Source organism: Sciurus vulgaris, assembly GCF_902686455.1.
Source record: "Sciurus vulgaris genome assembly, chromosome: 4".
NCBI lineage: Eukaryota > Metazoa > Chordata > Mammalia > Rodentia > Sciuridae > Sciurus > Sciurus vulgaris.
In genome coordinates this window covers 9,213,489-9,235,154 of record NC_136464.1, presented here as the reverse complement: position 1 = coordinate 9,235,154, position 21,666 = coordinate 9,213,489, and the positions used below count along the sequence as shown (strand labels likewise).

General features: G+C 53.7%; 1 protein-coding gene across 1 annotated transcript in view; it reads left to right on the top strand.

The window, feature by feature from the left end:
• The first annotated feature begins 2,146 nt into the window (after positions 1–2,146).
• Positions 2,147–21,666, top strand: part of HTRA1 (HtrA serine peptidase 1) — a 45,714-nt gene continuing 26,194 nt past the window's right edge. The window contains exon 1 of the mRNA XM_079138491.1: positions 2,147–2,681. Within this exon, the coding sequence (XP_078994617.1) occupies positions 2,201–2,681 (481 nt within the window). The 5' untranslated portion in view covers positions 2,147–2,200. The remainder of the gene's footprint in view (positions 2,682–21,666) is intronic.

Below are 21,666 nucleotides of genomic sequence, written 5' to 3'. Positions count from 1 at the left end.
ACACTGTTTCATTAGGTCACACTAGTCACATGAAGGGGAAGGGCATTTCTGACAGAGGGAAGAGCTGGAGCAAAGGCATGGAGACTTTAAGCAGGAAGGAATGTTCTGGAAAGTGCAAGTTATTCAGTACTGGAGTGGGGTAGAAGATGCGGGGGCAGTGAGGGCTGGGCGGAGTGGGGTGGATGATGGGGACTCAGGCAAGGGGCAGAAATCCCTCCCCAGCCAGCTGTGGGGAAGCTGTGCTCTTTTTTTTTTTTTTTTTTTTTTTTTTTTTTTTTGAGTACCTGGGATTGAACTCAGGGGCACTCAACCACTGAGCCACATCCCAGCCCTATTTTGTATTTTATTTAGAGTCAGGGTTTCACTGAGTTGCTTAGCACCTCCTTTTTGCTGGGGCTGGCTTTGAACTTGTGATCCTCCTGCCTCAGCCTTAGACCCTGGGGTTACAGGCCAGCACCACCACCGTGCCTGGCTGGTCACACTCTCTTAAATCAGCTGGTTCACCCTGTGTTCCGGCCTTTGGTTGGAGGATGGGGGCTGGGCACAGGGACAGTTCACTCTGAACTTGTGTGTGATGCCTCCCTCCCCTGGAGCCACAGCCTTCCTAGCACTGGGTTTTATCTGTAAAATAAAGGACCAGGACACAGAGGTCTTCACTACTCTTCACCTCCACATGCCCCTTTCATGGGTTCATGGGTCTCCCAGGAGTCTTTGGCTGGTGATCAGCTTTGCTGATTGCACTCCTCCCCAGACTCATCAGCTAGCCGGGTGCTGGTGAGGTAACTGCCCCCTTGGTCTCCTGGGCTGAGTGGATTCTGGGTCAAGGCCTCCCTTTGTACAGCTGGGAGTCTGGCTTTCGTTTCTGAATGAAATGTTGTAGTGGGGTCAGAGGAAGTCAGGTTGGGGACACCAAGCATTTCTCATACCCAGGGCTACTGGGCCCCTGGCCTGTGGACTCCTCTGGAACTTGGCTGTGAATAAGGCTCACCTCTGAGATATCCTCTGAGGAATTAGGAAGTACATGGATTTTTACTTTTTAAGCTATTTTTCTTGGAAAGGGAACGTGTGCACAAGGGAACAACTCAGACGCATAAGACCAGGAAACCCGTGCAAATCTCCTCCTGGTCTCAGGCACATTGTTTCTGGGGGCCTCTGCTCAGGAGGGGCGTGCGGAGACTCCTCCTACTGTGCCCTTGGATGTAAGCTTTGACCAGCTGCTTGGTGTGGCCAAGACCGCCCCTGGGCATAGGGACCAGACTTCAAGTTCCTCCTGCCCTTCCTGGCGATTACCAAATTCACCTCTGTCCCAAGAATGCACTGAAGGTCTCAGGTGGAAGATCAAAGGCGAGCTCTTCTATTTGATAACAAAACGTTTTGAGACGATCACGCGTACGTGGTGGCAAATTTAAACCGCACAACGTCCCTCCCCGACCAGAAACCATCCTCACCTCGACCAGGTACTCGTCTCCTTTCGGCGATGCTCCGTGGACTAGCCTGCCCACCAGCGATATCAACTTCTAAAAAGAACCAGGTGCAAAGAATGACCTCTTAACTTACTTTGGCTCTTTGCTTTTTTCTCCTAACCATAGGTCTGGACGCTGGCTTCCTGACAGCCCCGCGGACGCCGCTTTTGGGCCGCTGCATAGGTCCACGGTCACTGGCCTGCGTGCGGAGGACCGGGGTCAGTCAGCTCCAGTGCGTGGCTCGGCTGCTTCCCGGGGTCTGTGCAGCGCCCCTTCCATTCGAGATCAGCCCGGCCCGCAATGCCAGGGCGGCTCCCCAACTAGGAGACCTGCGGGAATTTTCCCTGCGTTCGCGCGCGGGGCCACGGCAGGTTCGACAGACTGTCGTTTTGGTTTGGTTTTAAGATCTCGAATCGCGGCGAAGACCCCGCGGGAGGAGCTCCAGGGGCGCGTAGAAGGGGAAACTGAGCCCCGCGGAGGGAGGACGGCGCCCCGCCCTGTCCCGGCGCGCCCGCCCTTTCCCCGCCCTGGGCGGTCCCGGGCCGGCCGCCCGCCCTCCCTGCGGCCACCCCCCTCCCGGGCGCTGTGCCCGTCCTAAGGCGGCTCGTCACCGCCGTGAGGCCAATAGGCTGGGCCGTGCGGCCGCGCGCACTCGCACCCGCTGCCTCCCAGGCCCTCCCGCGCTCTCCCGGCGCTCCTCTCCGGCCCTGGTCCAGCCCGCCGCCGTCGGATCCGCCATGCAGTCCCCGCGCGCCGTGCTCCTCCCGCTGCTGCTGCTGCTGGCGGCGCCTGCCTCGGCGCTGCCGCCCCGGACCGGCCGCTCCGCGCCTGCTGCCACCGGGCCAGCCGCTGGCTGTCCCGAGCGCTGCGAGCCCGCGCGCTGCGCCCCTCCGCCGGCCAACTGCGAAGGCGGTCGGGTCCGCGACGCGTGCGGCTGCTGCGAGGTGTGCGGCGCCCCCGAGGGCGCCGCGTGCGGCCTGCAGGAGGGCCCTTGCGGCGAGGGGCTGCAGTGTGTGGTGTCCTTCGGGGTGCCCGCCTCGGCCACGGTGCGCCGGCGGTCCCAAGCCGGACAGTGTGTGTGTGCCAGCAGCGAGCCGGTGTGCGGCAGCGACGCCAATACCTACGCCAACCTGTGCCAGCTGCGCGCTGCCAGCCGTCGCTCCGAGAGGCTGCATCAGCCGCCGGTCATCGTCCTACAACGCGGCGCCTGCGGACAAGGTACCCCTCCCGCCCTGCGCTACCGGGCAGCTCCCCAATCCCTCCATTCCACCCTGATCTGCCCCGCGGGACGGATGGGCAAGCCGAGGGGCAACGGACCGTTGTAGGGTGTTTGGGGCGCCCGCTCGCCGGGAGAGGTGGGTAGGGCCCTGGGATGACAGCATTCCACGGGCTCCCTCGGAAGCGAGCTCCGCGCCCAGCCCGGGGTTGGTCCGCGCCTGGCGGGTTCCCTGCGCGCTCTGCCCGGCAGCCCCGGGCGGGGGTGACAAGGCATCCGGCCCTGCGGCCTGCCGCTGGATGTTCGCGGGAAACCACAGCACCAGGGACCCCGGGACAAATAGAACAGGAATGTAAACATAACGAGTGGAAAGAAGTTGAGGACCGAGCGGTTTTGGACCCCAGGACCCTGTTGCTTCCTTCCTTCTATTCTCTGCTCCCCTCCTGGCTTTCAAATTACCCATGCAGCAACTTTCTCATGGCTCCTCTCAGTGAAAAGTTTAACTTTTTCTGGGAAAGGAGCAGCGTCGCTTTGCCCTGTTGGCCCGTAGTTTCCTCAGATGGTCTTCCCGGGAAGGACGGGTTTAGTGCCGCTGACGTTTCAGCACTGTCGCTGCCTGTCTCGCCCGTTTTGAGCCAGACCTATAAAAGTGAAAGCGGCTCCTTTTGAATAAGCTTAACTCCAGCGCTGGATCAGAAATCTGCAGAGCCAGAGGCAGGATGGGTTAGGGATGAGGAAGGAATGTACCCTGGCTCCCTCATTCAGCTTTTCTGTATCCATATCTGTTCTGACCCTGGAGGTGGTGGTGGGGCACGGACAGTGGAGAAATGACTGTCCTAACCTCGGGGAGAGATGCTCTGTCTCCAAGAAGAGATGCCATGTGGAGAAACAATACATAGTTCAGCCCCGGCCAGTCCAGTGGTGTGGGGACCAGCCAGCTGGGCTTGGCAGTGCAGTTGGCCTCAGCCACAGGGCTGCTGCCCAGACCTGGCATTACCTTCTGAATGCATGCGCGTGGAGAGAGAGAGATGGGAGCGTGCAGGACCAAGGGTCTAGACTGTTCTTTATAGGAACTGGTCCAGCATGACCACCGAGTGCCTGGCACAGTATGGCTCACGGGGAGAGGAAGGTGCCAGAGTGGTACAGGGAGAGAGGCTGGAGGACATGCGTCCACTAATATGGGAGCCCAGCCTCAGCCCTCAGGAAACAGCCTCATTAGGGAGAGGAGAATCATTTCAGAGAAAAATGATCTGAGGGCCAGGAAGCCATGTTGAGAAGCATACCTGCTCAGTGCAAGTTCTTTGCCAGGTGAGTTGCCCCAGCCTCTTTCAGTCTTGATAGCCTCTGGGGAGGAAGCTTCTGCACCCCCCTTCCTGTTTTACACGAAGTGAAACTGAGGTTGAATCGGTTGCCCAAGGTCACTCAGCTACAGTTTGAACTCAGGCAGCCTTAATCAGGAGTTTTCCAAGAGACAGGGATCCAGGGTGTGCATCCCCCGGCACGAAGCACCCTAAGTAGAGTCTGAGCTTTGTTTGGGAAGAGGGGAATGGACTGATGTTGTGGCGTGTATTTGGGGAGGGCCAGGGAATGAACCAGGCTGGGCCATCCGAGTCCCCGGACTGATGGAGAGGGGCTGTGTCATGTATACTGACCTTCTTGGTTCTTGGATGGGGCAGCTCAGAGAAAGCCTGGTGGAGGAGTGGGGAGTTTGGGCTCCTGCCAGAATCTGAGTGTGTAGTGACAAGCGTATTTTGGTCAAAAGCAAGGTGGCTGTTACTGTGTATAGGCTCGCTGCACCAGGTCCTGAGTTACTGGCACCATGTGAACTGCCTAATTTATTGCCACTGAAGCCGAGTCACTTAACAAGCTCTGGAGTTGGCAGAGTCCACATGCTTGTTGGGTTGAGTCGCCCTGTGGAGAGAAACAGGTCCATCTTTGGCCCTCGGACTCCCAGCGGTCTCCAGGTGCACTAGGGTGGGGACAGACACAGAAGAATGAGCTTGGCTTCCCTGAAAAGGAGGGAGACAGAAGGGGTGCAGCACTGGCCTCTTCCGTCCCTCCTACTTTTGCAAATATTTATTGAGTTTGCAGCGTGTCTGACTCTGTTTGTGTGTCTGTCTGCCTGTGGGTGGGTGAGTGAGTGGATGGCTGAATGAATGAATGAATGCGGGCGTAGGAGGTGCTTGAGACCTTGTGCCCATCCTGGCCCTTAGCGGAAGGCGTTGCTTTGCCCTGCCCCGCGCTCCCCATCTTACACTCCGCCCTGACTTTCCGGAGTTATTTCCAGGATGGGAGCCTGGGTGCCAATGGCCTCTGTTCCAGCTCTCAGCATCTGGTGCCCAGGGTAGGTCAGTTGACATCACAGTGAATGAGGAGAGTTGGCAGCCTGCTCTGGTGCAAGGGTTGCAGGAGCGCAGCTTTGCCGGGTGGGCGCGGACCTTCAGAGAGGTGTTGTTTTGAGTAGAAGGTGCGGGGGAAGCACTCTGCCCTCAGTGTGGTCCAGGATCCCAGGGGTTCAAGGAGGGTTTGTCTGGGTAGGGTGCGGGGGAAGGGGGGGATGCTGTCAGAGGAGAGGTGCTGAGGAGGCAAGCCAGCCTTTGGAGTCATGGTGGCCCTTTGGGTGGAGGAAATGTCACCATTCAAAATAAAGCACTTCTGTCTGTGAATTATTTAATGAAGACCTCAGAGAACGTCTCTAATTGTGGAATTGGAAATGAAAGCAAACCATCAATTTCAGAGCTCATGGCTGCTGGCAGGGTCTCCTTGGAAAACTATAGTTACATCAGAGAACAAGGATCTGCCATCTACTCTGCTGGTCAGGAGAGTACTGGGAAAAGATAGAATTGCAATTAATACTAGGATAATAATAATAATAATAAGGCTCACATACAGCTTATGCTTCTTTTGTGCATGTATTTATCAACTCTTCATCCTCCTAACAATGCTATTGCTGTACTCCCCGCAGCTGGGTGACAATCACAGAGCAGTGTCATTCCCAGGGCTTGGATTCATGCATCTGGTTCCAGAGCTCTGTCATAACCCCCATTCTGTGCTGCCCACAGAGCAGCAGCGATTATAAGCCAACTGCAGCTAAGCTGCAGCTAATAGCTGACATAAACAGTGCTCCAGATGGCCGTGTCCTTAAGCAGGCAGATCCCAGCTCTCCTGCAGACGCAGGATTTTGAGGACAAGGTTTTCTCCAATTGCCATCCACGTAGCCCTGCCAAGGAGAAGCAATGCTAGAGGGGCTGTCGTAAAGTTGTTTCCAAACTAGAGTCCTGACCCCAAGCTGCTCTTGAGGAGGAAAATGCCCTTCTGGATCCTGGACGTTCCGAAAAATGAGCCAGGACTCATGCTGCATGTCTCTGCTCAGTGGACGAGAAGCCAGGAAGGGGCCCCACTAAGGAATCCCCAGGCAGTAGAAGCCTAGCCATTTCTCCTCTTAATACCCAGTCCAGACAAGCCCACCTTATCCTCTACGGCAGCCCTGACCAGCCTAGAAGTCTCCAAGCCTCCGGCAGGAGGAGGATGCCCAGGGACTCCCTGCACGGGAGGTTCTCAGGGGTGCTGGGTCCTGGACTCGCCCCAGAGCCTCTGATGGTTGGGTCTACAGAATAAGCAGTTGCTTTATTTCTTCAATGCTTGCGCCGTTCGTGAACTGTGTTTCGGTGAGAGCCTTGAGCCTTGATCGTTGTTCGTTGAGTGCCAGGCTGTGCTGAGCCTGGGGGGACACTGTGGCACAGAGTGAAGCCCCTTCCCCTGGGCTTAGGTTTCACCCAGTGGGGGAAGTACCACCCTTCCTCACCCGTGATCTTATTTTCTTTGGTCACGTGCAGCATCTGCTGGAGAGTCATTTCCACTATTGGCAATTCAAACACATCTTTTGCCACTTAAGAAATAAGTGTGCAAGGGACCAGCCTTCATTTTAGCGCAGGGTTGGTGGAAAGCTTTGAGTGTCTAGGTTTCAGTCCTTTGAAACTTGGAAATTTTAAGGTCTTTGAGCCTTTTTTTGGGGGGAGGGTCCTGGGGATGGAACTCAGGGGCATTTGACCACTGAGCCACATTATTAACAGCCCAATTTCGTATTTTATTTAGACTTAGGGTCTCACTGAGTTGCTTAGCACCTCACTTTTGCTGGGGCTGGCTTTGAACTTGCGATCCTCCTGTATCAGCCCTCTGAGCTGCTGGGATTACAGGCATGGGCCACAATGCCTGGCTTTTGTGCCATTTATAGAAGATTTTTCTCACAGTTGCTTAATTACTTCTATTGCTCTGATGATTTTGCTAAAGAGTTGAACTATTAAGGTTTCATAAAATTAGTAAGTTAACAGGATCAAAAGCCAAGCATTTGATTTACTTCTTTCTGTCCAGGAGAGCTGTAAATAGTTGCGTTGGAGCTTAAAATAACTGCAGTCTGTAGGTGATTATGGCCGGACCATGAGTTCACCGTGGCCAGGCAGCCTCAGCACCATGGGGCTGGATTCTGAGCGGGTTTGGAGTTGTATGATCCTAGGCAAGTTTTGTGCCTTGGATTCAGAAATCAGACTTTCCATGAGCTTATATTTCTGGTGAATAAATAGCTCTGGTTAAGCTTAATGTGAAGGAGAAATCAAGTTTGGCAGGGGTTGAGGTTCCTTGGAAGGCCAGCGAGGGTGACAGGGCCAGAGGGCTGACACCTGGCCCTGGCCTTTGGTGGGCGGTTACCTGACTGATGACCAGCTCCTCCTTCTGAGCTCCGCGCCTCAGCAAGGAGAGGACTGGACCAGCTGATTGATTTCTGGGGTCCCTTCTAGCTAGAATGGCCTGGGATTCTTGCAAGAAAATCTGACTCAGGTGATCATTGCCACCACAATCCTCTTTTGAAGGCTGGTTGGGCTGCCTGAAGAGTTACTTCCTTCTTTAAACTGCAATGGTTAAAGGCATGGTTGGCACGGAATGGATGGGAACCATCTAGAAACTGGTTGCCCTAAACCTTGGTTCTGTGCTGGCTGCTGGGAGTCCCTGGGAGACTGTGGGTCACATATCTACCCCCAAGAGGATCTGGGACCTGTGGCTGAACTGCCCCAGTCCTCTGGAGTGAGTCTCCTGCCAAGCCAGCACTGTGTGTCCTTTCCCACCTTCTCTGCCACTAAAAGAGAAAAGAGAAGAGAAAAATGGCATCTGCAGAGAAGCTAAGACCTGTAGCCATTCCCAGTGCTTTTTTCAAAAGACTCCTGGAAATGGCAGGGAAGCTGGTGTGATTCAGCTCTGCTCAGTGACGTGTGTTTAAAACCACAGGAGGACATTAGCCAGGACGACATGCCTCAGGGCAGAAAGAAGTGGCAAGGAAGAGGCATGTCTGTCACTGCTGGACGGGTGCAGAGTTCACCTCTCGGATTCAGTGATGTGAGTTCCGTTTCTAAATTCACCCAGAGCATTTATTGAATAACTGCTATGTATTGGAAAGTGTACCCAGTGGAGGGAGCAGGGGATGAGACTCGGTGGCCCCGATCCCATGGTGGTCATCACAGGTCATGTGGTGCCCAGCTTGAGGGGGCCCAACTTCAGGAGTCCGGTCTCCACTTTGAGGATGTGACTTCTTGGATGCCAGTCTCCAAGCTCGTCAGTGAAGTGGTAATGGAAGTCGCAGTGTGCAGGTGCCGCCTCTCAGGGCTCACTGCGTGGAGGGCTTCCTGTCGTGCTTGGTGCTTTTCTAGAACTCAGTCAGCATGAGCTGTAGCAACCTCTCTGACCATCGCCCGGGACTGCCAGGGCAGTCAGCTCGGAGAGGTGTGGGAACATCTCTTCTCCCCGGGGTGAGTAGGTGGGCTGGTTAGTCTTCAATATGGCAGGTGTCCTGGAGGCTGTCCTGGAATTGACCAGTTAATACCTTGGGAAGGTCACTGGGCAGAGTCAGTCAGATTCCACTTTCCTGTCGTCCTCTGATGGAAATCCTGGTTGTTGCCTGTGTCATCCAAGAAGGATGTGGCTTCCCTTGAATTAAGAGCCGTACGTCTGGGGCACTTGGGATTTTACAGATGTCATCTTGTTAATCCTTTCTGGAGTTTGTAACACCCAGGAGATGGCAGTTTATAGAAGCCCAGGGACCTTCTGGGATGATGTCTGGCTTGGTTTCCATGCTCTGGGAAAGATATGTCCCGTCCCAAGACGGGTTGGGAACCCACAAATACCCTGCGATTTTAGAGTCCTAGGACAAATTGTTGTGTAAGCACATTTCATAAACAGTCCCTTGCTGTGGGAGAGCCGTGTCTTCCTGCGCACCAACGTCTCTGAGGGCATAGTGTCGTGGCTGGAATTTCTGATCATTCCCAAGTTTGAATAAGCCTGCCTTAGTGAGTCAGAGCCTTGTGCAACAGCGTGAACCTCAGGAACGTCTTTTTCAGTCGTTGTGCAACAAGCCGGGGGAGCTGGTAGGCCTGTCTGCGTGAGGGGCCACGTTTTCCTGCCCTTCACACCGACCGGGCAGGACGAGGCCTGGTTGTCCAACGCTCGCGTCATCTCACGCCCGTGACTGAGCTGCGCTCGCTCTGGTGCCAGCATCCTAAGTGGCAGTCACTCCACGGGGAGGAGGGGCAGACAGAGTTCTGCCACTTGGGTTGCTCAGGCAGAAGGCTGCCAACCGGATGTGGGGGAGGGAAGGCTTTTCCCTGGCACAGAAGGAGCTACCTGGGGAGGGGGTTGTTACATCCCAGGACAGGCCGGATGGGGCAGGAACCACCGTACAGGACAGTGACCCAAGGAGCTGCCGCCTCCACGTGCTTTCTTGAGCTGGACCCTGGAGATGGGGTTCCGGGTCGTGCCTGGTTCTTTTCTCAGCTGCCCAGGGAGGGAGGGGTGCCATCCGGGCTACCCAGCCCCAGGGTGGTGAGGCTCTGGGAGGTTCACACCACTCAGCCCGTAGGAGGAGGCAGAGCCGGGGTTTGAACCCAAGTCTTCTCACTCAGGAACTGCCCCTCAGAGTTCTTTGCCGCAGGGTTGCTTGGAAGTATTGATTCACCTCCAGATAGTTCTCTTATCAATTCTGTCATTAATTTCTAGTTCGATTCTACTGCGGTCTGAGAATTTACTTTGCATGATTTCTGTTCTTTTGAACTTGTCGGAGTACTTTTTCTGGCCTAGAATGTGCTCAGTCTCGGTGACTGCGCCATGCTGGCTGGAGACGGACGTGGGTCCTGCTGCTGGATGGGTGTCCACTGTCCATTGCGTAGATGTAGGGGGGTGATTGTGCTGTTCAGGTGGACTAGAGCTTCACTGATTTTTCTGTCTGCCAAAAGAGGGATGTTGAGGTCTCCTGAGTATTCTGAAACACCGAACTGCTGTCCTTTATGGACTGCCGGCATCAGGAAACCTGGATCTGGCCCTGTGTGGACCTTTTGCATGAGCTGCTAACTCCCGTCAGCCTCACTTGCCTCAGTTATTCCACAGGGACAGTGGTGCTGCCCAGGAGACAGTTGCAGGATCAGATGAGGTAACGGGTATGAAGGAGTTCTGTCAACTGAGAGAACTGACGCATTGAAGTTACATGGGAGTAGGACTTCTAGATGGCATTCCCAGACTCTTCCAGGACTTCTGGTAGAACCAGGATCAAGAATAGAGCTGGAAGGATGGAAAAGTAGTATGCTTCCTGAGTATCCAGGCATAGATCTCCTTTGGGCACTGTCATAGTCAGTTTTCTGTTACTATCATGAGATATCTGAGGTCGGGCACTTTAAAAAGAAAAGAGGTTTATTTAGCTCACAGTTCTGGAGGTTCAGGGGCATGGTGCTAGCATATGCTTGGCTCTGGTGAAGGCCTCATGGTGGGTGGTGGCATAACGGTAGGAGTGCATATAAAAGGAAGAAGTCACATGACTGCAGGAAGCCAGAGGGGCAGAGAGAGACAGACAGAGACACACACACACAGAAGGGGCTCTTTTATAACAACCCTCTTGCAAGAGCTGACCAGCCCCCAGGGCAGCACTCGTAGTCATCCAGTTATCCCACGAGGCCTGACCTCCAGTTCCACACGACCTCCCAATATCGCCACACTGGGGCCCAGGCTTCCAACATAAGAACCCCTGGGGTCACCCTCAGACCGCAGCAGGCATGTTCTCGTCCTACTGAGATGAGGTAGCTCGTGACGGAGATAACTGAATTTCACCTTCCTGTCTCGGGAAGGTCAAAGGCAGAGTTCACTACCATCATCTCCAAGTGCAAAACGCTAAGACACTTTGGTCTGAAAGACAGCACCCCGATCGTTATATGAGCACACAGCTGTCCTGTGCCTGCATCACAGAGGCGGGCTCCTGCCGTGAGGCTGGTCTCCGTGGTGTTCCTCTCAGGCTGTGCTGCTCCTTTCTTTTTCTTTTCTTTTTTTGTGGTACTGGTATTGAACCCAGTAGTACCTCACCACTGAGCTGCACTCTCAGTCCTTGAACTTGTGCTTCTCCTGGGTACCTGGGATTGCAGTTGTGTGCCCCCACCGCTCCCAGCTTCAGGCCAAGTTTCCGTTTAACATTTGCTGGTCAGGAAGTGGCCTGAGCTGACATGCCCCAGATCCTAGCCCGACGTTTCTCCACCAGTTTGACATTTTGGCTCTGAAAAGTATATCTCAATATGGCTCAGCTCCCCTTGGAAAAAACCCAGTCGGAAGACCCAGGTGATAGCCCAGGAGATGCAGGAGGGAGGGCGGAGGCCTGAGAGGATCCCGAGGCCCAGGCGCCCTGGGGTTTTGCTGTCCCTGAGCATCTACAGTCCGCCCCTTGGAACAGTCATCGGTGGCCACCACAGAACCCCTCCATCCTCTGGAATATGTCACCAGCTGTCACTTTCCACATCTCTAGCCACATCACCTCCTCGTTTTCATGCTTTCTTGGACCTTGTGGACGAGGACACTGCCTTCCCTACACGATGTTGGTGGCTAGCCAAAGCCGCCACCTGCCTTGTGGGGACGATGTGCCTGAGACTGGAGTGTGGACAGTCCTGCAGGTGTACTGCCCAACCTCTTGCTTCCCAGAAGGGAAACTGAGGCCCCCAATGGGAATGTGACACACAGCTCATCCATGGGGGCCATGGGGCACTTGACCCGAGGCCTCTGCCGGAGCCCCTCTCAGCGCCTCTCCTGCTGGAGCCGTGGATTTGGGAGAGGACGTCCCCGAGGCGAGATGGGCAGCGGGTATCCTCACGTACCCTCCCTTTTCAAGATGGTGCTGAAGAGAACTTTTTTTTTTCCCCAAAAAATGTCCTCTCCGAGTTGGAAGATGACGGCAAAGCAATCCTTCCGTGTGACTGGCTTCTCCCTTGGGTGGTCCACATACACATCATGGCGACACCCGTGAATCAGGCGGTGGTGAGGCTTCAGCCTTGGAACCTGGGGCGAGGTTTCCTTCGGGACGAATCTGCCAGGTTTTTCCTCCTGGCATAAAGGCTCTTTTCCGTTAGTTTCCCCCATATTGTTGGGCCATCTAGGACATGCATTCATGCATTTGATGGCATGTTGTACTATGTCAGTTTTTTTAAAGTTAGAAATGTCATTTAAGCTTGGTGCTGTGGCGCACCCCTGTCACAGCAACGCGGGGGGCTGAGGCAGGAGGATCGTGACTTCAAAGCCAGCCTCAGCAACAGCGAGGTGCTGAGCAACTCAGTGAAGCCCTGTGTCTAAATAAAATACACAACAGAGCTGGGAATGCCCCTGAGTTCAATCATCCCGGTACCCCCAAAAAGAAAAAAAAGTCATTTAATCACATGAAAAATAAAAGAAGGGAAAAGATTGATGATTTTCCCGCCACCATCCTCATTTCTGCCCTGGCTTGGCCACCATTTGGGTGGTAGTGCCTTCCAGTGTCCCTTTGGACCGCGGTGGTTATTGCCAACAGTGCAGAAGGGCAAGCATTGTTACCTTCGTGGCTACTTCTGTGTCTTGGGTTGTTCTCAGGATAGACACCAAGGAGTGCAGTGACTGGATAGAAGGACACTGCTGTGTATGGCCAAATTATTTTCCAGAGGTTGTGGCCATGCCTGTTGCCATCAGTTATAGAATTTCAACCTCTTGAGTCACTGAAAGTCAACAAGAAAATTCCCTGGGGGAATCCTCTGGGATGAATGGAAAACAACGGTCCAAACCAGTCATTCTGCCCAGTTGGTCTTAAAAGTTACTTTTATTCTGAGGGGAAGGTGGACGCCTCAGCAGACACCAGGAGATTCCGCCTCAAGCAAGCGACCTGGGACCCAAGACACGCCACTTCCTTCCTCCCCCAGGATGGCACCTCACTGGCACATGGGCCTTGGGTACTACTCTGTTGGTCTTAAAAGTTACTTTTATTCTGAGGTTCATTTTCTGTGAGGGATAAGTGATACTTGGGTAGAATGAACACTTTTGAAATTCAGCTTTACTAGGGTGAGTTGTGATCACACACTGTCCGGCCTGGAAGGGTTCATGTGGCTTTCAGGTCCAATATGCCTGGGCCGAGTAAGGGGAGGTGCTGGCCCAAGGTCACCAGCCAGGACATGACAGGACTGGAGTCCCTGGATGCCCAGCTCAGAGGCTGCTGCAGGGAACCTCCCAGATGCCAGCTCTGACCAGGATGCAGGAGGAGGCCAGACCATTTTTTTATTTTGAAGAATGTGTTCATTCAAATGTTTTGTACACTTAGCAGTATAACACGACACACATAAAAAACTCAATTTCCAGTAGTTACATTAAAAAAGTAAAACAAAAGGAACATTATTTTTATAGTAACTTCACTGAGATATAATTTACCAGTTGTGGTGATCTGAGCCTTTAATCCCAGAGTTTGGGGGCTGAAGCAGGATGATGGTAAGCTTGAGGCCAGCCTCAGCATCTTTGAATAAGAAAATAAAAAGGGGGCTGGGGAGATAGCTCAGTTGGTAGAGTGCTTGCCTTGCAAGCACAAGGCCCTGGGTTCAATCCCCAGCACCACAAAAAAAAAAAAAAAAGAAAGAAAGAAAAAAAAGAAAAGAAAATAAAAAGGACTGGGGATGTGACTGAGTGGTAAACACCCCTGGATGCAATCCCTGGTACCCCAGACACACAAAATAAATAACACAAATTCACATACTAGAAAATTTACCCTTTGTGTGTTTTTGTATGTTCATAGAGATGTGCTTACCACTCATTCCAGAATATTCTCACCACCCCAGAAAGAAACCCTGTGCCCGTTAACAGCTACCCCCTTCTCCCCCTCTGTCTGGCCCTAGTCAACCTCCTGTCTCTGAATTTGCCTTTTCTAGACGTTTCCTGTAATTGGCCTCATGCAGTGTCTGGTCCCTGTGACTGGCTTCTGTCAGTTAGCGGGTCCCCCATGTTGCAGCACACGTCCTCAGTCCTTCGTTCCATTTTGTGACTGAGAAGCCTCCTCGTGCGGTTGACAGAGTGCCGCGTCTCCCTGCTGTGGAACCGGACACCAGGCCCGAAGCCACCCTGAAGGCCAGGGCTGACTGGTCCTGTCGGGAGCCCCTGCCGGGGCCTGGCGTTAGAACCAGAGCGCCGCACACGGCAGGACCTCGCACCGAGAGCAAAGCAGCAGGAAATGCACTTCTCAGATTTATTAGCTCATATGCTTTTTTTGGATCTGGAAAGGATGTCGGAAATGGTCTAGCCTTCCCCCATCTACAGACGAGGTAACTGAGGCCCAGAGAAGGAAGTGGCTTGTCTTGGGTCCCAGGTCGCTTGCTTGAGGCGGAATCTCCTGGTGTCTGCTGAGGCGTCCACCTTCCCCTCATTGGTCTCCTTCCTCCCCCAAGATGGCACCTCACTGGCACATGGGCCTTGGGTACTGCTCTGGCCTCTTCCTGGAGGCAAAGGCTTACTCTCCATCTTCTCTCCCTCTCTTGGGGCTAGCCCGGCCCTCCCTTTGCCCCCAAGGTAGCAGCCTCCACTGGCTCTGCCTCCTCGACCTGCAGTGCCTGGTCTGCTCCAGACAAAACAACCAGAGGAGTCATGGCAGGAAGAGAGGCCAGTGGCGAAATCTGTGAAGGTCAGGACCGGAGCCAGATGCTTATCAGAGGAACTGTTGATGGTGTTGCAGACTGAGCAGTCAGCTGTTTCCCCAAAGACAATAGATGCATCATGCCGGGCCTTCAAACACTTCTGAAAAGAAGTTGTGCAGGGGAGCTCATTGGAAACGTTCTTCTACTACCCAAAATCGTCTAGAAAAGTCAGTCAAAGGCAAGGATCTGACCAAAGCCAAGCGTTAGGCACAGGCTGCAAGCAGGGATCACTCTCGCCATTGTTTTCTCCTTGCCATTGAAACTGAAAAGTGATTTTTCAATGGCAGCCTCCTCTAAGCACAGACACATTGTTCTGGAAAAGGCACCCTTTCCCAGTAAAGCCAAGGCTACAGAACTAGGCGGAGCTTGTGAGTCACAGCATAGTGAGGGGCTCGCAGCCAGCTGGCCCCACGCCCCCGAAAGCTGGGTCCTGATGCGCCTATTTGAGGGAGACCGTCCTGGACTTGTTTGGGTGATCCATCTCCTTCCCTTCACCTGCCGCCATCCGCCGCAGCCTTGGCCCAGCCCTTGTAAACAGTCCCTGCTCGAGCGCCACCCTGGGCACCGCAGCCTGAGGTCTGGCGTCGGGTGAGCTTTTCCCACTCGGAGCTGTCTGGGAGACTGCACCGGAAAGAGGGGGGCTGCCAGCACTTGGAAGTGCCAGTGTGGGCTGGAAATGGAGGCCAGGCTCCCGGGCTCCACCACCTCTTCCTTCTTGATTCATTAAAAGGAAAGAAAGAGGTCACACGAATTCTCTTTCTTTATTTCTATGCATAAGACAGGGAGTGTCTTTGCCCATTATTCAATTTTTAATCTTAGGGAAAACATAACTCTCACTACTTGCGAATTCATTGCGTTTTAGCAAGAGCAGTTCTGAGGGCCACTGGCTGTGGGAAGCTTGACAGAACACCAAGGGGACACCGAGGGCCGTGTCTTTTTCTCTCTTTCCTCCTTTGACTTGTGGGCGATGATCATGGTGCATGGGGTTTTCAGGTTGATTTTGGCCCTCAGCTGTCCACTGTGGCCACAGCTCAGTGACGCCCGTGTCCTTCCTGTGCGTAATCCGTAGGGCTCTAGGAGACCTCTCAGCCTGGGCTCCTCTTCCCACACCCTGGAATCTGCAGCTCCAGCACCGTGAGAACGGGGGTCTGGTTTCTGGGACTGTGCAAGGTGCTGCTTCTGCTTCTGCTGCCTCCACGCCTCAGAGCGGCTCTGAGCCGGCTCTGGCCGCTGCTGACAAGTGTCCTTGGAATGTAACAGAGCGGGGCAGACAGAGTGCAGCCACTCAGCCGGAAACATGCAGCCCGAGTCTGGTGGGGCATCTCGCTTCTCACTGGGTGTTGCTTTTTCTGTTCCTTTCCCCCAGGCGAGCTCTCTTGCAAGCAGGAGCCCCGTCCACCGATGGGCCTCCGGAACCCGTGCAGATGGTGTGCCCTGGGCCTGGGGGAGAAGGTAGCCCAGCCTCACTGGAGGAGGAGGAAGGTCCTTTCCATGCTGCCCTTGCTCCTTCCCTCTCAGTCTCTCCCGCTCTCTGCTTCTCTGGCTTCTCCTCTTGTGCTTCCCTGGCCATTCTCAAATTCAGCAAGAAACCTCACAAAGGGACCTAGGGAAAACTCATGCCCCCACTCCCTCCTGGGTGCTCCCCGCGCCCCACCCCAGCTGCAGGCTGCAGGTAGTTAACTGCCTGTCTCTTGTCGTGTCCCAGCTTGCCGCCCATTCCTGGGACAGGTGTGCTGTGTGGGCCTCAGGTGCCGGAGTGGTGGGGCCTGACTTCCATCCTGACATGAAGAGTCCTGAGGTGGGGACCCAGTGTTGGGTAAAGGTCCCAATTCCAGGCCCCGTCTTCCTGCCACCCCAGTGACTGGCCAGTGTGGGAGCTTGGTGTCAGTTTGCCTGGTCCTGCAGCCTGCTCGCTCCCAGCTCCCGGTGGCTGTTTCGGCTAGTACACACCCCTGCGCTCATCCGAACTGCCACTGGTGGCGGGCTTTGGTTCCTGCAGGGGGTGCTGGGAAGCAGGAGGAGCAGTGGGGGCTTGGCTGAACCACGATCCACCCCAGCTGCTCCCTTCTGTCCCGGCCCTCTCAGTGCAGCAGGTGGGTGAGGACTTGCAGGCGGGTCCCAGGAGTGTCTTTTCCTCCTGGGAATCCTCTATGGATTTGGGCCTGAATTTACTTAGTAGCTTCTTTGTAGTTACTTTTCATCTGGCGATGCTAGAGATTGACGGGAAGACCATAGACAGGTAAGACTGCGTAGGAACGAGAGGAGGAAGCCTCCAGCACACTCTCCCATGGCAACAGATTCTGGGTGTCACTGCATTCGAGACCTGCGGGAGGCTGGACCTGTGGGGCAGGGCTGCGGGAAGATGCTGATGACAGCTGAGGAATGGACCACACCCCTTCATACCCTGGACCGGTCCCAGAGATCATTCCCAGTTTGCTTAACACCCCGCAGGGGGCTGCTATGTTTGCCTTCTTTATTGACAATTTCCTTGCCAGGGAGACAGAGCACATGTCTGCAGGAGGCCAGGGGATACCTTCCTGGGCAGCTGGGCAGAGCTGTGGGCCCAGAGCAGTGGAGGCCCCAGACAGGCTCTCCTTGTCCTGATGGTCAGAGTGGCTTCCTGGCCCTCCCGGTGTGCAGACCTTTCTGTTGCCCTCATTTCCTGCACAGTGAATTTGAATGAACTTGCATGCCTTTATCTCTGATGACCAGGCCCAAGTGGCAGAAGCAAGGAGAGGATCAGCCATCCCCACCACCTGCCTAGTGCCTTAGCTGGCCCTGCCTCCTGAAGAGCAGTCCCCAGGCCCTGGCTGTCTTTCTTCCCATCTCTCCTGTCCCCTGAGTCCCAGTAGTCGTTGCAACTGGCCCGTGCTTTTATTTGTGGTCTTTCCAGCATGAATGCCGGTGCTGGTATTTGAAGTTGAAGAAATTAGGTCAGAAATCACAAGTGATTTGAAAACAGGAAGGGACCTTAGAGGTCACCCAGTTAAGTCCCCTCATTTAAAAGCCGAGGAGCCCCCAGCCCGATGGGCCTGCCTGAGCTCACGCAGCTTGCCTTGGCTGGGTCGTGTGGTCTGGGCATTGCAGGTCACCCAGGATGGCCCCTTGCCCCCCATTCCCAGCAGCTGGATGCTGGGTCAGCCCCAGCAGGGGCCACGGGCTCCTGGGTTCCACAGACTGAGGCCACACCTCCCACAGCTCCTGAGCTGCACGTGGCACCTTTTGCTACTTTATCTGGATTTTGGTTTTAAATGAAATGAACCTGCAGCGCAGGCCAGGCGGCCTCCCTGGGCATGGGCCTGCGCAGTCACACGGTGCTCCGTGTTCAGCAGGGTCCCACCTGTCTTCACGCTCTGGGGCTGCTGTTTTGAGATCCCTAATAATTTTTGAACAAAAATTTCATTTTCATTTTGCCCTGGGCTCTGCAAATTATGTAGCCAGTCCTGAATGTAGGACAGTGCATTAAAATGCTGGGGATTTGATCAATCTGTTCTTGCAACTGATTTGAATTTTGGGAACATGCTGTTCCCTGTGAATAAAGGGGGATTCATTTCTTTTCCCTCGAATACACTGTGTTCTGTTTTCCAAATTAGCTCTACTTATCAACTCTGCGGAGACATTGGATGGTGGGATTGTTCTCCCTGGAAGGGAAGGTTGTGCTGTGAATCCTGCATTCTGACCCTGTTCCTTGGGCCGGAAGTGTGAAGCACGTCCCACAGGATGGGGCACCAGAGGCTTCAGCTCGGGAGCCCCAGATGGATGGTGCTGGCCTGCGGCCTCTGCTACTTGCCAGCACTGAGGCGCTGAGCCGGGGACTTTCTTTCCCTGACACTCCTTTTCCACCTTTCTGTAAGACTGGACATAAGATCCACCCCTCAGGCTTGCAGGGAAAATCAGCTTGACACATAGTAAATGCTCAATAAATAACTACCATTACTCTTATTGGTGTATTATTTTGTTGCCAATAGTGAAGGTTGGGTGGGATTTGACTAGCTGTAGTGGAGGAGAATAAGGTGTCCCTGGCCGGAAGGAGAATAGCTGTGAATGCAGGAGGTTAGGACGGAGCACAGCATCTGGGGGGTTCAGGGAGAAATGAGACTAGAAGGTTCGGAAGTGTGAGAGGAGTCCCTTGGAGGTGTTGAAATGTACTGACCCAGTGCTGAGCTGAGAGCTGGGACGTGGTAACCCAGAGACCTTGACCTTGACCTTGAGCATGGGCCATGAGATGAGTGTTTTATGCGCGGTCTGCCACTTAGGCTCCCGCTTGCCCATTACACATCCCATGGTTCCATGTTCCAGGAAGGGAGATGGAGGCGTGGACGAGGACAGCTGCTGTCTGAAGCACCCCAGCTGCAAGGGGCAGAAGAGGGATCTGATGCTCAGTCTGCCCCCAAAGCCAGAGAGGCTTTCCTTGGGGGCTCATGACCTTTCGCAGCCTTGCTGACCCTGCTGGGAGCGCTTGGGGCCTGGAGTGTGGCTTGGCCTTCCTGCCCATTCCTGATGCTCCTGGGAGCCACAGTCTCCATGCCAGGTTGGGAGAGGGCAGGCAGCTCTGCAGGGACAAGGACAGGGGACACAGGACTGCGCTGAGAACAGGTCCGAGCTCGTTCCAAGGCTAGACTGACTGGGCCAGGGCTGGGATAGTCGCTGGTAGTTTCGGGGCAGGGGTTGGCCTGAGGTCCCAGACCTTCAACCCAGACCTTGTTGTATTTTATTTAGAGATAGTTTTGTCGAATGGCCAAGGCTGACCTTTGAACTCGTGGTCCTCTTTCCACGGGGCTGGATTGCAGGTAGGCGCCACCACACCCGGCTACACCTGCACTTTTTGAGTAGCCCCTCCCCCTTTATTTTATGGCTGTGGGCTCCTTGGTCACTTTTTCATATGACAACGATTTTGTAACATTTCCTACAGAGAAGAAACAGTTATTGGCATATTTATTATTATTATATTATTAGGAGTGGTTTGGTCTTTCCTCTGACATATTTCCCTCCTACCCACGTGCAGTCCTCTGTTCCCCCATACCGCCTCGGTCTGCAGCACGGGGCTGGCGGGCAGGTGTTGGCAGTGTCCTTGGAAGCTGCATCTGTACTGGGACAGTCATGGTCAGGTAACTGGACACGGAAGTGACTGCAGTGTAAACACACTCCTCCCACTTAACCTGAGCAAAATGATTCTCCACTTTGACTTTCTCGAGGCAGCCTCGCTGATACGGAATTGCTCTGTCACCGAGGAAGGGACCTGTGGTCTCCACCACCTGCATCTGAACTGTTCCGTGTCTGTACATTTTCCAAAGATGCATGATGACGCTGCTTTGATTGGCTCCTTCCGGGCAAGGGGAGGACACCAGGCTGGAGCTCCTCCACCTCCCTGCACGGCCACTTCTGCTCTGAAGGCCCGCGCCACGAGACACCAGGCAGAGGTCCTAAACATCCACGATTTATAGCACCCTTACAGTCGCAGTAATTTTTTCATGACTTTCAGGCCAAATGAATACCCAAGAGTTCCAATGATCAAGTAGTTCGGTCCAAAGAACCTATCAACATGGTAGATATTTGCAAAAGAATAAAGTAATGCTCCACTTCATTTTTCAATAACCACATCTCCCTGTGAGTAGGATTTATGTGCCTGTCGGGTGCCACATGACCTCTCAAATCTCAAATTCAGATTGGCCCCCGCCAGCCCTGACTCCCGTTCAACACTGAGTTTCGTGTGGTTCGCTCCTTTTAACACAGCAACTGCCAGAAACTCAACTTGGCAAAGGTGTGGAGTCACGTGGAGGGAGGTGGTGCCGTCCGATTTGAAACCGAATTGCCTGGAGCTAGTCCATCAAGCTGTTTGCCCAGAGAACGGGCTGTATGTTCTGGGAAGCCCTGGGGCAGACATTGAGGAGCGTGGCATGGGGTCCCTGAGCATGTTCTGCTCTTCCTCCTGCCTTGGTTCTAATCTTTATCTGATGTGTGTGCTTTAAAGATGAAACACCTAGCTGAGGTATTTAAAGCAGGAGAATGCGTGTGCATTCTCCCGAGAGGACCCAAGATAAAAGTCTGTTCTCTGGTTTACACTTCCTGCCTGTGATTTCCATTTTCACTGCAACAAATTTTCTTAAATGTGATAACGTGTGTCAAATATAGTCAGCCTTCTGTGTCTGCAGGGTCCTCTTCCATGGATTCAATCAACTGCAGGTTAAAAAAAAAAAAAATATATATATATATATATGTATATGCAATATACATATACAAAAGCAAACTGTATCTGGCTGCACATGTACGGATGTTCTCCTTCCACTGTTCCCTAAATGACACAGTATGGACAACTATGTACATAGCATTTGCATTGTGTTAGGTATGATAAGTCATTTAGAAGTGACTTATAGTCCACGGGAGACTGTGAATAGGTTGATCAGGTCCTCTGCCCCATTTTTCTATAAGGGACTTGAACTCCCAAGGATTTGGGTACCTGTGGAGGGTCCTGGATCTGATCCCCATAGACATGGAGGGTCACTCCTCAAAGGACAATGATCACTGAAGCTTCCCCACACCGTGCAGTTTCTCTCCTCCTTCCTGGCAGTTGTTGACAGGAGCGAAGATGTATTTGCAAACCCCCAGGGAGGGTGGGCTCCAAGGAAGCCACATTTATGGAGTTGTGTGCTTGACATGTGGTTTATAGAGAGGAGAGAGGAATATTATTATCTTGGGATCAAATCCTGGCAACTTTAAACGCATAAAGCTGTGGGGAACGCCGGCCACTCTGAGTGGGTCATTCCTTGTGTTAAATGTCAGTAGTGAGCTGGCTGGCTTTGCTGGCCCGCACTTATCATCCCAGCACTTGGGTCCTGCCTAGCCTCCCAAGTTCAAAGCCAGTCTCAGCAATTTAGTGAGGCCCTAAGCAACAAATGAGACCCTGTCTCAAAATAAAAATTGGAAAGGGCTGGGGATGTGGGGATGTGGCTCAGTGGTTAAGCGTCCCTGGGTACCGAAAAAAAAAAAAAAAAAAAAAAGA